We start from the raw sequence: 22,698 nt of genomic DNA on the forward strand, positions 1-22,698 counted from the left end.
CTGACCATCTGGCAGTTTCCTACTTCCAACCCTCCAGACCCCCCATTTTCCCCTTAAACAGAAAATTTGTCTTAGGATTGAGATGAATGTTTGAAAAACAAACCTGATCTGCTTTAAGTACCAAAATCTGTTTAAATAACACAGAGGTTGTGACAGCCGTTGGCAAAGCCAGGAAGTTCAAAGCCCTGCAGCTGACACGTTGTATGTATCAGGCTCTGCTGTTGTTGGCACCCCTCCGGCTGTGGCAGGTCCTGCTGTTTGTTATTCGGGTCTGCGTGTGAGGAGACATTCCTCAGACCACAGGACTTTCTTCTTTGGGAAAAATCTGTTTTTTATAATGCTTTTTATGAGCAAGTACACCATTTGGTACAGGTGATGACTACTTCTTAGGTCTTCTCGAATGGCAAGTTCCAAGAGTAACGTTAAGGTTTTTTCATGAGCAGATTTTAGCCATTTCAAGAGGGTTTTTCAAAAATGTTTATGTTTTTACTAACATTTTTGGAGGACAAAATGTAACGTATGAGACTCTTGTGCCTCAGGGGTTATTGTCTGTTTGAAGGTGGTGTCAGAGCACTTAGTACCACCCCCACGATGCACGCTGCAGCAGGCTTGTTAACATCCAGGGTCTGACACTCAGCCCTGGAATACTGGGAGCTTGGTTTTATCCCATTTACCACTTAGTGATATGCACTGGGATTGATTTCTGTTGCTCAGATGAAAGGATTGCTTGATGCAACGAGAGACCAATCCACCAATTAACTGTGGAGCAAGTGACATGACATCTAAAGCTTTGGAGTGTGAGGTGTTTTGCACACATTTCCAAAGTGGAAGGCAAGGATGGCTAGAATTTGAGAGACTGTCCCTCCAAGCATAAGAGGCTATTCATGTGGAGGCTGGCGCTGGAGCTCTGGAGGTACAGCTGGTGGATGCTGTGTGTAGTGTCCGCTGGGGCATAATAGTTAAGCTCTAAACCTGGCAGGTTGGACACAGGGTCAGAAATCCAGGCAATGATCAGTACACAAGTGGACAATCCTTCTGGAATATCAGTCCTAGTTGTCTAGGGCGTCAGTCAAGGTTCTAGTCACAAGGCCAAGGGCTGGCCAGAACCAGGCAGTCTAGAAAGCTCCCTTTCCTGGGTAAGAGATCAGGGTCAAGTGTGGAGCACAAAGAGGGAACCTGGTGTGGCTCCAGAGTCAGGATCAAAGCAAGATCCTACTCTGTGGACTGTGTGGCCTTGGGTGGTTGGGGTGCAGTGAGAGAGGAGGGGAGGGAAGAGGCAGCTTTAATGGTTCCAACCTCAGTGCTAATATCTGGGGGCCTTGTGCCCTAGGTCTCACCACCAGAGGGGTCACTCAGGAAGCCCCTGGTTCAAATGGGAAAAGTAATGCCTTTCCACAGCTAGTGCTTAGCAAATGATGAGGGAGATGGCAATGAAGCTCTTTGAGGGCTAGGCAGGAAGTGAAAGCTGGCATAGATTTCACACCTGTGTGTTCTTGGTAGAATTACTGATCATTTGGCGTTTGGTGACCTTGTCACCCAGGAGCTGGAAGTCAGGAATTAAAGTTATGCTTCATGCCACACTCACACCAGTGCATTCCTTTGTAAGCCTCCAAGTGCTCCAGAGTCACAGGGGGCTCTTTCTTTTCCTGTTTTACTCGTTTGCTTTTAAATGCTTATTTGGGCATAAAGATAACAGATTTTGTTTCTGTGCTGAAACTGCATATTCCTACTTATGTCTTAGAGCAACTTTTGAGCTTTCAAGCACATAAGGAGCTCCTTCTCAGAGCTGACTGTGCAAGTGAGCAAAAGGGAAGCCAATACCAAGCCTGCTGACCACTCATGTGCCCTCCAGAGAGGAGCGGAGGTTCAGGTTCTTTCCAGCCTTTGTCAAATGTGACTGAGCCAGGCTCTGCAGCACTGAGCTTGGTCCTGGGATGGCTTCCAAGTCTTTGACCTTAAGAGTCACAATGCAGGCCAGGCGCGGTAGCTCACACCTGTAATCTTAGCACTTTGGGAGGTTGAGGCGGGCAGATCATGAGGTCAAGAGGTCGAGACCATCCTGGCCAACATGGTGAAATCCTGTCTCTACTAAAGATACAAAAATTAGCCAGGCGTGGTGGTGACACCTGTAGTCCCAGCTACTTGGGAGGCGGAGGTTGCAGTGAGCCAAGATTGCACCACTGCGCTCCAGCCTGGAGACAGAGCAAAAACTCTGTCTCAAAAAAAAAAAAAAAAAAAATTCACAACTCTTATAAGGTAGGCTTATAAACAGATCAGTGATAATAGGACAGTAGTGGGGGCTTCATGCAGGTAGAGTCCAAGTGCTGGGGAAAGAATAGGTTATCCTTTCAGAAGAGCCTTGCCTGAGGCCTACAGGCTTTAGTCAGGCAAAGTGGGAGGAAGCTATCAGGTGTCATGGTACCTGTGCTCCCAGCTACTCAGGAGGCTGAGGTGTGAGGATTACTTGAGCTGGAGTTCAAGGCTACAGTCCACTGTGATCTCACCGGTGAATAGCCACTGGACTCTAGCCTAGACAACATAGCAAGACCTCAACTCTTAAAAATATTTTGTTTAAAAAAAAGTTGGGGAAAGGGGTAAGAATTAAGAATTTAAGCAGAGAGAAAGAAATGGATTTTGTGTGTGTGTTAAAATAAGTGTAAGATTTCCTTTTTTTTTTTTTTTTTTTTTTTTTTAGACAGAGAGAGAGTCTCGCTGTATTGCCCAGGCTGGAGTGCAATAGTGCAATCTCAATCTTGGTTTACTGCAACCCCCGCCTTCCAGGTTCAAGTGATTCTCCTGCCTCTGCCCGCCTCAGCTTCCCAGAGTGCTGGGATTACAGATGTGAGCCACTGTCCCTGGCCAAGATTTACCACTTTAACCATTTATAACTGGACAGTTCAGTGGCATTGATTAAATTCATACCATTGTACAACCATCACCACTGTCCATTTCCACAAATATTTCTTTGCAAACTGAAACTCTGTACCCATTAAACACTAATTCCCGATTCCTTGCTCCTCCTAGGTCCTGACAGCCATCATTCTACTTTCTGTCTCTATGAGTTTGACAATTCCAAGTAACTCATATAAGTGAAATAATACTTTATATGTCCTTCTGTATCTGGTGTATTTCACTTAGCATAATGTCTTCCACGGGGTAGCATTAATCAGAATTTCCTTCCTCTTTAAGGCTGAATAATATTCCATCGTAGGTATGCCCCACATTTTGCTTCTCTGTCTATCCCTCCGTGGACACTTGGATTGCCTCCAGCTTTGGCTGTTGTGAGTGGTGCTGCTGTGGACGTGGGTGTGCAGATGTCTGCTGGAGCCGCTGCTTTCACTGGGTTTTTCTCTTAAAAAGCTGTATAGAGCTTGTGTGGGCCCTTGAGTTTTTGGCTGTTGGAGAAAGTTGATCTAGGAGTCAAGGCCTTGGTTCTGTTCCTCACTGCCACCAACTCCCTGGGTCCCTGGAACAGTCACACACCATCTCCGGGTCATGGTCTTCCCACTTGTGAGCTAAGGGAGTCCCTTCACCTCTTGGGCTCTGCCCTGGGTGACTACACCTGGGACATTCTGTACCAGACGTGGCACACTCCACCTGTTCTGGCTTCCATTTCCTCCTCAATGCAGTTAGGAATGGAGTGGCCTCTTGGCATGAGCGGATTTAACAGTCTTACTTCTGAGTGTTCTTGAGCAGCTCCAAAGGCTCCTGCTGTACAGAAATATGTCACTTTGCTGAGACATGCATTTGAACCTTACCCACAATGAGAGCAGTGCGTGGGGGCAAGTCCCCCAATGGGGAGCCAAGCTGGCCAGTGCCCAGCATCCTTCTTGTTGAGCAGAGTTGTTGGCTGCTCCTTGTTCTTTTTTGATTTTTTTTTTTTTTTGAGATGGAGTTTCGCTTTGTCACCCAGGCTGGAGTGCAATGGTGTGATCTCGGCTCACTGCAACCTCCGCCTCCCAGATTCAGGAGCTTCTTGTGCCTCGGCCTCCCAAGTAGCCAGCATTACAGGCACCTGCCACCACACCTGACTAATTTGGTGTATTTTTTTAGTAGAGATGGGATTTCACCATGTTGGCCAGGCTGGCCTTGGACTCCTGGCCTCAGGTGACCCGCCCATTTCGGCCTCGCTAAGTGCTGGGATTACAGGTGTGAGCCACCATGTCCATCTGTCCTTTCTTTTGAACTGACTTTTATGAAATGGTAGAAATTTGGTGACTCTGTGTGTGTGTGTGTGTGTGTGTGTGTGCACGCGTGTGCATGTGCGTGTGTGTGCACGTGAGAGAGAGAAAGAGAGACAGAACATGCCTCCAAAAAGAGAGCTGACCACTGGGCTTGTGATGGAAGTAAAAGAAAGCGGAGAAGCCTGAGAAGCTGAGGGTTTGTGCCATCAGTTTGTACCATCATTACAGATTCAGAAGGAGCCCATCCAACCCCACAGTTACCCCACAGTGCAAACAACTTTAGTCAGCGTTCTCTACGGAAATAAGATAAAGGGTCTCAGGCAACGGCACACTTGCCCCTTGAGTGATAAAACTTTAGAGAATTTTGAAAAGGTGGCTCAGGAGAAGACAGGAGACTACACAAACATTTCCAGGAAGCAGCAGATGGCGAAGGCACCGGTGTGGCTGCTAAACCAGCCTTCTTTTCAAGTAAGGGCTGGTTAAAATTTTTAAAGATGTGTTTTTCTTGGCGAAAGGTGCAGTTCAGAGGAATAAGCAGGCCAGCTGTCTATCTCACTGCAGACACGATTCCTCCTAAGCTAAAGAGGCTCATGGAGGAGCAGAGACACAAGTCCCAGGCTGGGGGAGGGGCACACAGGGCAGGCGTCCCCCTTTACCAACTATACTAAAAGCCACCTGAGCGAGGTAGTCAGAGAAGAAGGAGAGAAGCTGATCAAAGGAGGCCTTGAAGAGCTAATTAAAACAGGCAAGGATGATAAAGACAATGCTGAGAACATAGAAAGGACAAGTTGGGTCCTTTATAAATCAAGCGGAGTGTTCCATTATGCGGAGCTGCCAGCACAGCCAACATCCATCAGTGGGACGGAGCCTTTCTCAGCAGGTCCAAGAAATACATCTCCATTGGCACCATCCCAGGCCATGTCCAAGAAGTTGCAAAAGGAAAGAATGACTAACAACATGGTTAACTTTAGTCAAGACGAATGAAGGGGGTGAGGGGAATGAAGAGAAAAATGACAAAAATAAATGAATAAATAAATAAAAAGGAAGGTAATCAAAACGGGCACAAACAATGGGAAATATTTCTCCAAACAGCTAAATGTTAATGAATTGGGAGAACTAGATGAAATACATTTCTGGGGAAAGTGAAAATGGAAAATTTGCAACAAGAAAGAGAAGACTTAATTAGGATAATAGCCAGTAAAGATCTCCCCCAGCTAGGAGATCTGTCTAGGCCCAGGGCCCTTCAAGTCAGGGGTAACTTTCAGAGTCAAAATTGTCTGTAACCATTGCAGGATAATAAGCAGAGAAGCTGAGGAACTCACTTATGTGGTTAGTACAACACTGTTTCCAAGACCAGACAATTGCATTGAGAGGTAGTAACATTCTAGCCCCCTTCAATAATGACCATAGATGCGGAAGTTCTAAATTAAATGTTAAATTAAAAAAAAAAAAGGGCTGGGTGTGGTGGCTCACACCTGTAATTCCAGCACTTTGTAAGTCTAAGGCGGGTGGGATTGTTTGAGCCCAGGGGTTTAAGACCAACCTGGTCAACAAAGTGAGATGTTGTCTCTACAAAAAATATTCAAAATTAGCTGGATGTGGCAGCGTGTAACTGTAGTCCCAGCTACTTGGAGGCTGTGCTGGGAGGAGTGCTTGAGTCCTGGGAGGTCGAGGCTACAGTGAGCTGAGATTGCACCACTGCACTCCAGCCTGGGTGACAGAGTAAGACCCTGTCTCAAAAGAAAAAAAAAAAAAGAAAAGAGGGATATTCATCATGGGCATCAACTCAAAACTTGTCATTCAATATGCTCTTTAAGGAAAAAGCCACCACTAGTCTCCACTTAGAGAAACCTCTTTCCCTGTCCTTTGCATTCTTATAATTATCTCTCTGGCTGGGCTTCTACTTCTTTACTGCCCCTGAAGACAATACCCAGGTCTTTTTTTGTAGTCAAGGTTTTTGCTACAAATCAATAAAGCAAGGCAGAATGTGATACCAAATGACTTGACTTCAAAGAAAAGTCCTCAGATCTCACCAAGTTTATATCCTATCATGAGGGTTCTGGGCTTCTAGTTCCAGACTTCTTTCTGAGATAGCAAAGGAGTGACGATGAGGTTCATAAACACACTCCCTTCTGCCTGCCTGCCTGCTGCCTTGCTCCCAGCTTGGAGACCTAAAGAGGCCTCCAAGACAGCATGTGAAATCCCCCCGAGGGAGATGGTAGCTGACGTTTCTGAGGACCTCCAGCTCAACGGAACCTCTCCCAATGCAGCCTACATCCCACCTCTCACAGCAAGAAAGCAGATTTTTAAGGTTACCTTCTCCACAGAACCTGTTTTGACCTGCAGGATGCAGAAGACTGGAAGCCAGAAGCACCCTTCCTTAAGCAGACATTCCAAGTGTGGACAGAGCTGGGCCCCTGGCTCACACACACTCTTGGTGCTGAGGGGTTCAAGGCACCTCTGGGATCTGAGTCCTGTGGCTACCATTCCTGAAACACTTTTCCAGAATTTCCAGCCTTGAGAGATGTGGAGGTAACACTTCCCTCTCCTCCAGCTTCTAGATATTTGCAAATTTGTTTATTTAATTATTTTTTGAGATGGAGTCTCACTCTGTTGCCCAGGCTAAGGTACAGTGGCACAATCTCGGCTCACTGCAACCTCCACCTCCCAGGTTCAAGCGATTCTCCTGCCCCAGCCTCTCAAATAGCTGGGGTTACAGGCATGCACCACTATGACTGACTAATTTTTGTATTTTTAATAGAGTGGGATTTCACCATGTTTGCCAGGCTGATCTTGAACTCCTGACCTCCTTTTCCCAGGATGCACCTGTTTTCTTAGAATGTGTGTCATGGATCAGAAAGATGGTAGCGGTAGGAGTGGACGAAGAGACGATGCATTGGATGAAGGCTGGGTGACAGATACATTTTTATCTGGAGGACCTGGGAACAGGTTAATGAACACATCTGACCTTGGAGACAAGTTCTGCACTGCTGAGACAAAATGGAAATAAGTTTTCTTAATATACCCCTTCCCTGGAGAGAGATGAGGGCGGCCTTGGCTGTACGCCTCCCTTTTGAAGAATTTGGAAGTTAAATGCTTCTTCGAACATGCTCACTTCCAAAACAGACCAGGACTTAGCCTTTTCTATATCAAATGCTTGGCTCAGAGGCGCCGCCAAGTACGGAGGGCTGACTAGGAAGCGTGTGGGGGAAAAGGACATGGGAAGTGGGAAGAAGTGGCTGATGGCAGGAATCCCAAATAAAATGAACTAAGCTTGTGAAAAAATGACAGTGGAGGTTGCCAGAGCCCTGCTGGTGTGATGACCTTTTGTCGAAATTCTTCCTACAGATAATCACAGCTGGCTTATCAATATTGCTGTTTGATGCGATCCTGACCAGTGCAGCCGTGGGATGGTAAGTCTTTTGCATAGAGAGACAAAGTTCCACTTAGTTGAGTTTCATGAGGTTACTAAATTTTGCTCTCAAATGTTGCAGAAAGGTAGTGTGTGTTAGCTGTGTGTCTCCAACATATGTGAATCTCATATTAGTGAAGCTTTCTTTAAAAAAAAAAAAAAGGCTGGGTGTGGTGGTTCACGCCTGTAGTCCTAGCACTTTGGGAGGTTGAGGTGGGTGGATTGCCTGAGCTCAGGAGTTTGAGACCAGCCTGGGGAACACAGCGAAACACTGTTTCTACTAAAAATACAAAAAATCAGCTGGACATGGTGCTGTGTGCCTGTAATCCCAACTGCTCAGGAAGCTGAGACAGGAGAATCACTTGAACCTGGGAGGTGAAGGTTGCAGTGAGCTGAGATCATGCCATTGCACTCCAGTCTGGGTGACAGAGTGAGACTCCATCTCAAAAAAAAAAAAAAAAAAAACTTGTATTGACCCATAAACACAAATTCAGAAGTATATCATAAATAAACTACTTGATGGACTTGTACAAACAAACCATTCTGTATACCATAACCAGCATGCAGAGCAAGAAACGGAACGTCACCCACACTCATCCACCCAGCAGCAGCCACTGTTGGTCAACCCCTGTGTGTGTGTGTGTGTGTGTGTGTGTGTGTGTATGCGTAATATGTACGTAATGTTTAGTAAAATACACACACACACACACACACACACACAATCAGCCCTTTGCATGAACAGGTTCCAGATCCTCAGATTCAACCAACTGTGGGTCAAAAATGTAGTTTAGGCCTACAATGGTTGCATCTGTCCTGAACATGTACAGACTTTTTTTCTTGTCATTATTTCCTAAACAGTACAATATAACAACTATTTACATATCACTTACATTGTATTAGGTGTTGCAAGTCACCCAGAGATGATTTAGAGTATACAGGAGGATGTGCATGGGTTGTAAGCAAACACTACACCATTTTATGTCAGAGACTTGACAACCCATGGATTTTGGTATCCACAGGAAGTTCTGGAACAAATTCCCTGTGGGTACTGAGGGGCAACTGTGTGTGTGTGTGTGTGTGTGTGTGTGTGTGTGTGTGTGTGTTACACGCGCACGCAGACACACACACACACACACACACACAGAGCACGTTCTGTGTTTGGGTGTCTTTTCATTTCTTTGATCTTTCCATTAACTTTCTCTTAGACAAGCTCCAGATGATCCTGTTTAGAATGCACTGCCCATTTGCTTAAAGACAGCGCAGCCTCACTAAGATATCTGAGCAGAGACAGAAGGCGGTGAGGGAGTGAGCCACGGACATGCTGGGGACAGCAGTGCCAATGCCCTGCAGTGGGAACATGCTTGGTTGGCTTGAGGGGCAGCGTGTCAGGTGCAGCGAGACCAGGGGTTGTGGGCACCGAGGCCAGAGCGGGAGCAGCGGCAGAGGAGGCCGCAGGCCATGTGGGGCCATGAAGGCCATCGTAGGGGCCCGGCTTTATCTGAATGAGATGGGAAGTGATTGGGAATTTTGAGCAGAGAAGTCAAGGGGTCACTTGCTCTTGTGTTAAAAATGCATCCCTCTGCTGCATGGAGAATAGGCAGTGGAGGGGTGAGGAGGAAGCAGGAAGACCAGGGGCTCTGGCTGTGATCCAGGTGCAAGATGATGATGGCTGAGACCGGCTGTAGCAGTGGAGGTGGGAAGAGGTGGTAGGATACCTGAGGCACTAGGATTTGAGAGAGAGGAGCCTAGGTTGACTTCTAGGTGTTGGGTCCAAGTAATTGAAAGAAGGAGGTTGCCTTTCACTGAGATGGAAAATGTTGTGTGAAGAGCAGGGTTTGGCAAGGTGGTGGTGGTGGAGGTGTATTGGGCGTTGGTTTGAATGTATGAAGGCTGAGGTGCCTGTTGGACCACAGAGTAGAGATACAGGAATAGGTTGTTCACCAAATCAGCCTGGAGGTTCAGGGAGGGGCCACGGCACACCCATGTCTCCTCAGAGCTTCTGACCTATCACCTTGACTTGGACTCCTTCCTCCCTGCTTTCAGTTGGCCACTACTGCTCATCCCCCAGGACTTCACATCAAGGTGACCTCAGAGAGGCTTCCCTGGCTACACCCTGTGCAAGCGCTGCTAGCTGTTTTTTTTCCGCCTTGCTAATTTCAGCCCTGACGGTTCTGACTGTTGGGACCACATTCGTTCCTTTCTGCCCATCAGGGTTTGCATCCCTCCCGGAAGGGGTGTGCAGGCCCCCGGGGTTTTCAGGAGACAGCTGGGTGTGCGGTGGTGTTCAGCAGGGCAGACCCGGAAGGACAGGTGGGCTCTTCAGAAGGATGGCTGAGGCAGGGGGGGCATGGCTGTGGGGAGACACAGCGGGGACTCGGAGCCCCAGGAGGTAGGTATGGCAGTTGTGATGGTAGCTTCAGGACATGCCTCCTGGAAAAGGCCACACTGCCCTGCCCTGTAGCCCTCAGAGCATGACTCACAAGGGAGGTTTGGGCAATGAGTAACACAGGGACATGCAGAGAAAGTACTACTATTGGAGAGGACCCAGCTGTGGCCAGTGGCCCTGGCTTGCCTTCCACTCAGGCCTCGGGGTTCTCCATCTGTGAGGGGAAATGGGCCTTCTGAACTTATTAGGACCATGTGACTCTCGTTCAAGGACCCATTGGTTATGACCACATGAGGACAAGAATGAAGCGATCGGGTGGGTTTCACCCTGAACTCTCTACACAAGACCTGCCCATTGGAGAGTTAAGAATGTTAGCTATTCCAGTTACTAATAGTCAAACCAATAGCTGATTGTTACCAAGGATTTGGGTTGTGGCCTGCAGAGAAGGTGAAGGTGAGGAAGGAGGTAATGGAGAGTTTAAATGATTAAAACAGCTTGTTGCTGATGAATAGGCATGCTTTAATTTGGGGAATATATATGTATGTATTTTTAAGCAATAGAGTAATGCATGCTATTTATAAGACATTTTAAACAGTACAGAAATAGATCAAGTAAAAAGCAAAAGTGGCTCATCCTTCACTCCCTACAACTTCTCTTCCCAGATGTCACCGTGGTTTAGTTGAAGGGCGAGAACAGTGCTGCATTTGGCCAGGGATGTGTACCCCAACGTAGGTGGGCGCTGTTCTCTGAAGGAGGTGTTAGATCTGGAGGCCCAGCCACAACAGTGTTTCTGAAATGAAACCACACCGAGCAGCCCTCCCACACATCACGCACAGTCTAGTCCTTGGGCTGGTGTTTTCTTTCCTTCGCTGTGACCAGGTGCAGCCTGGCCTCAATCATGGATGCTGCATGTTATGTAGAAAAAGTCACATTGTTGTTGCTGCTCACTGGTGTTCTGTCCTTTGTTTTAAAAAAGCCTAGGACCACTTTAAGATTATGCTTATTTCCATTCTAGTTCCTATATGTTATTTGGCAGATTTTTTTCACCCATGGTATGGCATTATAAAATTGAAGTGCAGGCAAATTTTACATTGGTTTTTATATTTCTTTGCCAGTATTATCAGGAAAGAAAAAGTGTAGTGTTGCTTAGCTTTGCTCAAATAAAGCCTAGCTCTAGAAAATAAGTATTTCTTCCCATGCCTGCCATCAGAGTAGTCCTAATAGCTGATCTTTCCCCTTCCTTCATCTTCTTTTTCTTCTTCTTTTTTTGTATTTGTTTGCAAGTTAGACCTGCTGAGTTGTCACTTGCTTTACTCAAGGACCACCGTGCTGGCTGGTGGGGTTCAGCTCTGGTGCCCAGGTATGCCCAGGACAGCCTCCCCTCTCCCAGGATTCTCCTGTGGATACAGGCCTTCGGTGCTGACGTAGCCACAGAAACAACAGTATTATTTTTGAGCATCAGTAGGAGATTCATATGGGATAAATGTGAGGGGCAGGACCAGTGGCCCTGTGGAACACCATGATGGGGAGTCCAGGAGGTGAACTTGCATGTTGTGTGGCCTTGGGCTAGAAGGGGTTCATTCAATAAACAGACATTTACCAAGTGCTTCATATGTGCCAGGAACCATTCTTGGATAAAAGTAAAAAATCACTGCCTCTGCAGTGTCTGTAGCTGCTCATTGCCCTGCCTGAAGGCAGGTCCATATCTAAATCATCCTCGATGGACAGAAATGAATGGTTTTGCTCACTGCACTCAGAAAATGAGATTTCCAGCCTTTCTCAAGAGCTGCCAGTGGGGGCATTTCCTGCCCCAAGAAAACAAATGGAAGGAAAATAAAAATTAGGAAATGTTCCTACACCTTCCTCTTCCTCCTCCTGCTGTGTCTTCCTGTTCTTTTTAATAATAACAACTAACCATTTATTGGGCAATTACTGTGCCTCAGACATTTCTTACATCAATATAATCTCATTTACTTTTACAACACTCTTCCAAGTCATCCATATTTTAAAGATGAAGAAGCTGACGTCCAGAGATACTTATTTTCCCAGGATTTTATAGCTACTAAGCAGTTGGACCAGGTTTCAAACCCAGGTCTCTGTGTGTGCAAAGCCCTGTAACCTGATAGAACTGAATTTAAAAACACCAGGGATTTACAGCAGTGTAGGTAATGTACAGGCGAAAGCTCATGAGGGAGCTGTAAGGGAAACTGGCTTAAATGTTCCTCATCCCACCACTGTGGTCCTCCATAAAGAGTATGTAAATGATTTGATGGCACAGGACATAAACAAGGCATCACCCAAGACAAGACAGTCCTAATTCCTCTTCAGGGACTGACCTGCAAACCAAGAATGTCCAGCAGACATTTTTAGGGAGGAAAGTCTCATTGTCATAGGTTTTTTATACCATAGCTATAATTCTATAATTACCTATCAGTTAAACATATTTATTGAGTGACTGCTGTTTGCAAAGTTTGTGGAAACTATTAAGAAATACAAGATATCCAACACTTAAGGGGTTATCAAGGGAAGGGGAAATCAGAAAGCTAATTCATGGGATGGATCAGATAGAAACTATTTTAATGCCCAGTGAATAAGAAGACTGAAGGAAGGAGAGAGGCCAGGAGTGCTTGGAAGGGCACCCCTGGAGCTAGTGTGAACTGGGCATTGTGTAGAGGGAGAGGCTTAGATGGGCTGAGTTGGAGGTTGGATGAGGACTGAGCCCCTCTCACCTGGGAAGACAGGGCAGCCAGTGGAGATTCAATGATTTGTAACCAGAAGCTGGGGCTCTAAAGCAGGGAACTAATTTGTCTCCCTCCTTCTTCCTCTGCACCTGTCCTTCTGGGGAGGGGTGACACAAGTGATGGGCAGGTTGACATCCCAAAACCCAGTTGCCCAGAGAAGAAACCTTTGCATCCTGAGATATGTATATATGTTCATGCCTCTCTCCCTCCCTCTCTTTCTATATAAAAAGAGAATTATATGTATTATATATGTTATATATAATTGATATTATATAATTTGTAATTTAGATGATATATGTATAATATAATTTTATATGTTATATATAACATATATGTTTATAATATATTATATATTATAAATGTATATTTTACTTATAAAATAACAAAATTTATATTTATTTATAACTTCTTATTTTATATATGTTCTAGAACAAGAATTATGTATATTTTATTATAACATAAAATGTATATATGTAACATATATAACATCTTATTTTATGTTATATAACAAGAATTACATATATTTATTACATAAGTTATATATAATTACATTTCATTATATAAATTATATATATAATAATGTATATAATGTTATATATATATATATGAATTCTTGAGACTTTTCCCCAAATTTCTGAATCCTTAACTTTCATAGTGTTTGTCTAAATTCTTTATTTTTTGTAGACACAAGGTCTCTCTGTGTTGCCCAGGCTGGTCTCAAACTCCTGGCCTCAAGCAGTCCTCCACCCTCAGGCTCCCAAGGTGCTGAGATTACAGGAGGGAGCCACCACTCCCAGCCTAGACTAAATGCTTTTTTTTCTTTTTTTTTTTCTGGAGATAAGAGTCTTGCTCTATCTGCCAGGCTGGAGTGTAGTGGCGCAATCTCGGCTCATTGCAACCTCCACTTCCCTGGGTTCAAGCAATTCTCGTGCCTCAGTTTCTCATGTGGCTGGGATTACAGGCACACACCACCACACCCGGCTAATTTTCATATTTTTAAGAGAGACCAGGTTTCACCATGTTGGCCAGGCTGGTCTCGAACTCCTGGCCTCAAGTGATATGCCCGCCTTGGCCTCCCAAAGTGCTGGGATTGCATGCATGAGCCACTGTGCCCAGCCCCTAAATTCTTGACAATATCTTTCTCCCTTAGAAGTTAGCCTCCATTGACCACATTTTGTACAAAATTTTAAAATGATCCAAAGAAACCCAGGTATTGAACTGAAAGTGAGAGCTAACAGTAAGACATTCTCTAGTGTGAGGAAATGCTGAGTGGGAATAGTAAGGAGGCAGGCATCTGTGAGAGGCTATGTCTCTGGGCTGTTTCACATCCTGTGAACCTAATGGTATGTCCTGAGCAAAATGGAAAGAAAGGCTGTGTGTACCCAAATCAAGGAAACAGAATGTGTGATTATTGCAAAAGGAGCCTTGACTTTGGAATTTCCTGATTTTTGAGGACTCCTGAGGTTAAAGATGGTGTGTTTTCAGCCTTAAAGAATTTTCCAACCACAAAGGGAACCACCAGAAGAGTGGACTGTGCTTCAGCTCTGTGTCTGGCACAGAGCTGATCTGCCTTGTCTGTACACTAGGTGTGTTCAAGTGTGACTGGGTGAGCAGCTCTCAGAGCCCGGGCAGGGGCGGCTGATCCCTGTGGCATGGGACTTTACCCTGATCAGAAGTCACAAAGGGCAGGGGCTGCAGGCCTATTTTGTTTGGACCTATTGTGTGTGTCGCTATAGTTACTATTTCTTGTCATTTTCTTTTCAAATTTTAAGTTAGCCGTCACCATTTTGAAATTGGGTGATTTCCTCATACAAATCCAGATTTCCAGATTCTTTTGAAAATGTGGAGCAGCTGCTAATGTTGGGCCTGCATTTGCACACAGCAGCAGTTGCTGGAATGAGTAGAGGCTGCCTCCTCACGCGGTGGGCGTGTGCTCTCCAATCCACCATGGCCTCTACCAGCCTAGGCTGGCTGAGACTGGAGGACCCTGCTTTAGCCAGCAGCCTTGCATCCATGTATTTGTATATTCATGCATTCCACCAAAGGGCTGAGCTGGGCTCTGAGGGTACAGAAGTAAGAAAGACACATTCCCTGACTCCAGGGAGATCACCGTGCTCAAATATATATGTCATTATCCTCCTGCTTGGATGGACAATAGCTTAGCTACACAAAATGGGCCATCTAAAACAGGGCTTCTCACCTAAAGCACTATTAATATTTGGGACCAGATAATTCCTTGCTTTGAGGGGTTGTTCTGTGCCTTGTAGGATGTCTAGCAGCAAACCTGAACCTCGCTCGCTAGATGCCAGTAGCACCCCCTCAGTTGTAACAATGAAAAACGTCTCCAGACATTGCCAAATGTCAAATCCCAGTTGAGAATCACTGGTCTAAACTTAATGGGAGCTAGTGGAGAAAATGCCACTTGAAATTTCAGCAGGATCTCAAGGAACTTGCTCATCAAATCAGAGCTTTGGATCAGCTCAAGTGTCAGGCCCTCAGCTGCTCCTCCCACCCCCTCTGTGTCTGTATCTGGCTCCGTAGGCACCTGCTGCACTGAGTGACAGGTGGCCGGCGCCATCTCACCCACCAGGCTGTGAGCAGCTCTAGGAGAAAGGGTGTGTTTATTCACATTTGTGTCTGTAGACCTAGTGTTGAATACTTACTGAATCAACACTGAGTGGCCAGCCTTCAAAATATTGTATCCAAGAACAATTATAAACCTAAGTACTCAATGTTGGTCAATTTTTTTTTTTTTTTTTGAGACATAGTCTCGCTCTGTCACCCAGGCTGGAGTGCAGTGGCGTGATCTCGGCTCACTGCAACCTCCACCTCCTAGGTTCCAGCGATTCTCCTGCCTCAGCCTCTTGAGTAGCTGAGATTACAGGTGCGTGCCACCGCATCCAACTTATTTTTGTATTCCTGGTAGAGATGGGGTTTCACCATGTTGGTCAGGCTGATCTCGAACTCCTGACCTCACGATCTGCCCGCCTCGGCCTCCCAAAATGCTGGGATTACAGGCATGAGCCACTGTGCCCGGCCTATGTTGGTCAGTTTTTAAATCTTTAATTAAATACAACTGCTCTTGTCCAGCCAATTATTATAAAAACAATCTATTTCAACCCAGTAATTTAAATATCCAGATTCCTATTTAATTACTCATTTTTAATTAACAGTTTTATAGTATATATTAATTCCCTCTATTTCAAAATTCAGCAAAGGAGATTAGAAGCATGCAAAAGAGAAGGATTCTGACCTGAGAGCAGTGTCCCTGTCAAGTGGAATTAATTATGGTGCCTCCTCTCTGAATCTCCTTTTACAGACAGGGAAAGTCGCCTTTTTCTTTGGAATAGTTTCGGGACAAGGAAAGAAAGGAATAACCAAATGCAACTTCTTTGTTCTGAGGGTTCCATGACCACATTTTCTCCTCTGCACGTCATTCACTGAGCTTGCCACGGATTGCAGTTTATCAGCCATGAGGATCACTTGAACTTGAGCCTAGCACAAACCTCACCAACACCACGAAGGGCCTTTAGAAAATGATCTTTAAAGATCATTATTATAACTTATATAATCTTTGTGTAATTATTTACTGAATCAGTATTTACTGAGTGCTGCATTAGGTGTGGGACCTTCAGCTAGGTGAAGGATGCAGCCTCCGTCCTCTCTCTACTGGGCTCAACAGGAATTAATTGAATAGCCACAATAATAAATGTAAAATTTAAACGGAGCCTTCAGTCCCCCACAGGAGAAAAGAGAAGGGCTGGAGAAGCGCTGAAAATAAACCTCTGGAAGAGAAGCCAGTGATGGATATTTCTGGCCATGTGTGCCCTGCAATCTGATGTTTATGCCTTGGTTACATGAAGTTTGTTCATTTCAGGAATGATGGGGATTACAAGATTTGCAAACAGTTCAGTCAAGCTCTGACTTAAATAGTTGTAATGCTATTAAGATTCCTGGACCCATGTCAGCCTTTCCTGCTGTTTAGAAAACAACATCAAAGCTCACCTCTCTGGCTCTCTTAACAGTAAACTGAACCAAAGTTTGTTTTCATTTTTAGCATTTACTAAGCTGCTTTGGTGTGTCGTAAAATAGCTCAGGCGAAGGGACAGAATGCAAGGTTATTACACTCCGGCATTGTTCTAAGGCTGTGGGAGTAAAAGTGGCAAGGGGCCAACCGCTACCCTGGTTTTCTCCCTGGTGATTAAGAAGGATTAGTGGAAAGTGTATAAAATGTCCGAGCCCCCTGTTACATTTGCAGGAACAAAACCCTCCCAAACCTAAAGCCCCAGGCAACCCTTGCATCCAGTCGCAGTGACTCTGCATGGCCTGGGTACTTGGCAGGGTGGCGTATGTACTCTTGAAGGGCTACAGAGAGGAACAGCAGTCACTTAAAAGGAAAAGCCAGGTCTTTGGAGGTAAGCCTGTGTGCAAAAAGAACACTTCTCCTTCACAGTCATGTATTTTCCAAAGAGGAGAGGTGATAGGACCCTTCAGCATCTGGGGTCCTGAGCTAGACAAGCGACAAGCAGGCTCCCAGTTTCACAAAGGGGCCTTGTTTCCAAATAGGGTCTTTGGGAACTTGGGCCACAGTTTCTGTCAGAGGCAGTGCTGAAAATGATGATTACAGATCTGGGGAAGTCCACAGATAGTTATTCAGTTCATAACATGGCCATTCATTCCAGCTACATTATTGTGAGTTAGGTAGGATCGATGAACTTAGTTTCACTATTCTAGTTTTCTTTCTGTAGGAAGGAAAGAGGAAAGTACATCCTATCTTGGAGTAAGGTACCAGGCATCCATCTCCCTCGGCTCCCTCTCCTCCATCCCCACTGTGACCCCAGGTGGGGGACATCCTCCAAGCCCCCCGTACTGACTGACAACTGTCTCCTGCTGCCCTCCCCTAGAGGCATTTAATCACCAGAGAGGAGATCACGGTGTTTGGGGGGATTCTCCATCTCTAAGCTGATGAAGGAGTACATTTGTTCTCTCTTGCTCCAGAGAGCAGATCTTGGCCTTGCGGGAGAGGCTGTAAGAAACTGCCGCTGTAGGGTCAGTGTGATGAAGGGCTACTGGGCTCAGCAGCGGGGAGGAACATGTCTCGTCCAGTCCCCGCCAACCCCAGTGGTTTCCATGAGTGAGATGCGCATGGAGATGCATGTAAATGCAGTGACCAGAGCCACTCATCCATGGGACAGGCTTGTCTCGCTCCACACGACACGCCCTTCACTAGACATCTTCAGGCAGAAGTTGGGTGGCCCACCTGGAGGGCCACTGAGGAGGGGATTGCTACTCTCAGAGGGCAGTCGGCTAGAAAATATTAATAATCCTATTTTAGTGATTGTCCATCATAGGCTAAACACAGCGGTGGGTTGCTTCTGATGTGTTATTTCTAAGCCTCACAGAGACTGTTGGATGCGATTATCTCCCATGGTGCAGATGGAGAGACTGAGGCTGAAACCACACACTAGATCACCTGACTAACACAGGCCCGCGCCAGAGCCTGAACTTGGGTTGGCCTGATTTTAAGGCATATTGTTTTATATTCTCACGCATAGTCAGTTCATTCCTATACTGAAGTGGAAAATGGTGTGAGTTACCTGCATGTCAGGGTCGCCCACCAAAGGAACATTTCACCAGGAATGTAGCCTATATGTATGTCATACACTCAGCACCCCAAACGTTCAAGATACGAAGGCGCCATGGCCTGGTTGTGTGTCAAGAGTGAGCATCTGAAGGATTGGGGTGTTGGATAGGTGGATGGGAGTGGAAGGGAAGGAAAGGGTCTGATTAAAAGGGCTGTTGGCACCTCTGAAAAGGTGGCTCTCCCCATCAGGCACCCACCACCATGGCCCCTTGGAGATGGCCCAGCACAGGCCCCAGAAGACTGACAGGATTCAGATAGTCACCGGACTGTCTACGGCGAGGTTCAAAATAGAAAGCGGAGAGACTGGCTGTATTACATTCGAGGCATATTAAAATATTCAGCTCTTCTTCCCTCACTGTCTCCAGTTCTCCCACTGCTTTTTCATTTTCACATCACTGGCCATGTTTCTCTCTGTGCTGGTGGGAAAATTATGATCCCCCACTTGTATTTTCACCTTTAAATGTTCTATAGTTTAAATGAAATGAAAAGTTCCTGAGATCATCACCTGAATTTTAAGTGTATGTATACCTGCATGATTTCCTACCCATCAGCCCTCTTTAGCCAACAGCACCAGAGGGCTCTACGAGAAGCCCTCCTGCCAGAAGACTGTTTCTGCCAGAGAGCACTAACCCAAGTGCATCACCCTCACCTGGCCGGGATGTGTGGGTCGTGTCACCTCCTTCCCTAAGGGAAGCTATCCAGCCCCGCTTCCCAGCCCTCTCACCTCCCTTGTGCACCCGAGTGATAGGAGCGATTCCTGGACTTGACCTGGAAGCATGGCAGTCCGGGCTGGTGATGAGTCACAGTTGCAGAGTGAGGGGAGGCACCCCTTGCCCTGCATATGGGGTCCCTGGGGATCAGAGAGCTGACCTCCTGCTGTTGTTTGCAGCCTCCTGCTCGGTGCACTTGGAGAAGCCTTGCTGGTTTTCTCGGAGCGGAAGGGCTCATGACGAAGGCAGCCAAGAGAAGGAGACTCACAGCCTGCTGCGGGAGAACGTCGCCCCGGCCTCATCGCTCCCTGTTGAGAGTGTCAGAAAGAGGAACGCAAGGACAGTGAGGCCAGGTGGGCAGTGCCATTGCCCCACCCAAGTGAATGTGGTGTTGGCTGATGAGGCCGAGGCCCTGCTGCTTCCAGGAGCGCCCTTTCTGGGGGTCTGCAGGCCGTTGTAGAGGAGCTGTCTGTTCTGTCTTCCCGTTTGGAGAACCTCTCTCAACTGTGCTGTAGCTGGTTCTGCAGAAACAGGAAGTACAGGATTTCACGGGCTGGCTCTGCTTGCCTGGACTGAGCGTCAGGCCTGTGGATACCAGCTGCTGTCTCCCAAACATGGCTTTCGGTGCGAGGTAGTGGGCCTGAGGGGTTTGGTTGTCAATTTTTTTTCATTTATGAAGTTTTAAATTTGTTTAGTTTATAAAATTTTTTAATTAAAATTTTTTTTCATTTATAAAATTAAAAATATTCTATTTATTATTATTATTTTTTTTGAGACACAGTCTCACTCTGTTGCCCAGGATGGAGTATAACAGTGCAATCTCGGCTCACTGCCTCCCAGGTTCAAGTGATTCTTCTGCCTCAGCCTCCTGAGTATCTGGGACTACAGGTGTTCGCCACCACACCCAGCTCATTTTTGTATTTTTAGTAGAGATGCGGTTTCACCATATTGGCCAGGCTGGTCTCAAACTTCTGACCTCATGGTCCACCCACCTCAGCCTCCCAAAGTGCTGAGATTATAAATGTGAGCCACTACACCTGGCCTATTAATTAATTTTTTTAGAGACAGGGTCTTACTCTGTCGTGTAGGCTGAAGCGCAGTGGCGTGATCACAGCTTACCACAGCCTTGACCTGCCGATGCTAAGGCAGGAGGATACTAAGGCTATCCTCCTGCCTTAGCATCCAGAGTAGCTGAGACCACAGGTGTGCACCACCATACTCAGCTCATTTTTTCTATTTGTATTGTTTTATGGGGATCTCACCGTGTTGCCCAGGCTGGTCGCAAACTCCTGGGCTCAAGCAATCCTCCAACCTCGGCCTCCCAGAGTGTTGGGATACAGGCATGAGCCACAGCACCTGGCCCTTCTCATTTTTATTTTTAAGTTGACAGATAAAACAGGCATTTATCATGTACAACACAATGTTTTGAAGTATATATGCATTGTGAAATGGTTAAATCTAGCTAACAAATGCATTACCTCCCACGGTTATCATTTTTGTGGTGAGGCTTTGTTGTGTTTTGTTTCATTCATGTTTTTATATCCTTGGAGTCTCCTCTGGGTCTGTCCTTTCTTTGCTGCAATGCTGGCTTGCTTATGGCCCACCCCGACCTGTGTATGAGCATTTTAAACTCTGGAGTGAGTGACAGCCTTCTTGTGGTTGATGTTACTATTTATTTCCTGCTTCTAAACTTCTCGTGGTTCTTAGAAACTTGTCAAGATGTATATTGCATTGAATTCTGCATGTTCTTTTTTTGCCCACCATTAGGTTACGCTGGTCCTAACTTCTCACCAGAGGGAACGGGGTTTATGAGCATTGACAGATGTCTTCTCTGGGCAGAAAAAGAAACAGTACACACACACACACACACACACACACACACACATACACACATACATACATATATACATACACACACACACACATTTATGTTTATATTTCTTAACGCTTTTAATCCCTTTCATTCCCTGATATCTCAGAGATTTCAAATCATTGAACACTGAAGTATATTTTTCAGCCAGATGAAAAATTGTATTAAAACCCTCTTCCTGACTGGGTATAGTGGCTCACTCCTGTAATCCCAGCACTTTGGGAGGCCGAGGTGAGCAGATCACCTGAGGTCAGGAGTTTGACACCAACCTGGCCAACAAGGTGAAACCCTGCCTCTACTAAAAATACAAAAAAATTAGTAGTGGTGTGCACCTGTAATCCCGGCTACTTAGGAGGCTGAGGCAGGAGAATTGCCTGAACCTGGGAGGCAGAGGTTGTAGTGAGCTAAAATCACACCACTGCACTCCAGCCTGGGCAACAGAGCGAGACTGTTTCAAAAACAGTAACTCCAACAACAAAAACAGCCAAAGCCCTATTTCTTCCCTTTGCAGGAGTCAAAATAAATGAATTTACACAAAATAATCATTTGTTTCTGAACCCACCAAGAAGGTTTAAGAAAATAATTACTAACTCTGAATAGTTCTGTTCCTAATAGATGTTTCAAATACTTTACCACTCTGCCAGATGTCAGAGGGTTTGGGTCATCCAAGGTGACCCATGAGTCCTCCCCGAGCAGGGAGCCAGGCCCTCTGGTGTTGAATACTTGCGTCATTGATGGAGACCCTCTCTGGCATCCGGGAAATACACATTGTCATTCTTGGCCCCACGAAAAATACAGTCAGCTCAGTCAGTGGCTGTTGTTGCTTCTGCCTGTGTCCCCCAACTTGTTGAGAAAAGAAAGAGAAAAACGAATAGGAATGGATTCATGTATTTGGAACTTGAGTACCTTAAATTCATTTTCTTGTCTTTTCCTGGTCTCTGCTTGTCAGGAAAGGTCAAAATGTTAAGAGTGACCTTAACACATATGGCTTTCAACTCAACTTTTGTTGTTTTGTTTTGTTTTGTTGTTTCCATGAAAAATATTGTATTTATATATATATTTTTCTAACTTCCAGCTGATTAAACAGGTACCTTACACCTATTAATTTGGAGGAACAATAATAGTAGCTACCTGACATATCCTCTCACTTTGAAGAGTCTCTGCTTTTTTTGTTTTTAATTTAAATTTTTCTATTTTAAGCTCTGGGATACATGTGCAGGATGTGCAAGTTTGTTACATAGATAAACGTGTGCGATGGTGGTTTGCTGCACCTGTCAACCCGTCACCTAGATATTAAGCCCAGCATGCATAAGCTATTTCTCCTAATACCCTCCCTCCCCCAACCCCACCTCCCGTCAGGCCCCAGTATGTCCTATTCCCCTCACTGTGCCCATGTTCAACTTACTTTTGTTCTTCATCTAGGATGTCAAACTTTCTAGAGACTGAGGATCAAATAGAAAATCTGGGTTTAGAATTGTCCTTATTCTTTTGCTCCCATAAAACTCTATACAACTGAAACCAGTTCTTTTCCACTTGCAGAAAGTGCCATCTATCCAAATGTTATTGTATACCCGTCTTTCCACGTGCCATTTAAGCAAATAGAGGTTCTGATGACTGCAAAGAGCCATGCAGTTCAAACCCAGTCCTCTTTCCAGAAGAACTGGCCCCAAAAGCTTTTATTAAGAAGTTTTAGGTCCTTTTTCTTTTTCTTTTTTCTTTTCTTTTCTTTCTTTTTTTTTTTTTTTTTTTTT

The 22,698-nt window shown here is 45.6% G+C and overlaps 1 protein-coding gene across 1 annotated transcript in view; it reads left to right on the plus strand.

Moving 5' to 3' along the window:
• TMEM241 (transmembrane protein 241) overlaps positions 1 to 19,766 on the plus strand; it is a 135,797-nt gene extending 116,031 nt beyond the window's left edge. The window contains exons 14-15 of the mRNA XM_032293205.1: positions 7,533 to 7,597; positions 19,257 to 19,766. Coding sequence (XP_032149096.1) covers positions 7,533 to 7,597; positions 19,257 to 19,317 — 126 coding nt within the window. The 3' untranslated portion in view covers positions 19,318 to 19,766. The remainder of the gene's footprint in view (positions 1 to 7,532; positions 7,598 to 19,256) is intronic.
• Positions 19,767 to 22,698: the final 2,932 nt, after the last annotated feature.

Source organism: Sapajus apella, unplaced genomic scaffold (assembly GCF_009761245.1).
Source record: "Sapajus apella isolate SASKATOON/1434 unplaced genomic scaffold, GSC_monkey_1.0 scaffold29, whole genome shotgun sequence".
Taxonomy (NCBI): domain Eukaryota; kingdom Metazoa; phylum Chordata; class Mammalia; order Primates; family Cebidae; genus Sapajus; species Sapajus apella.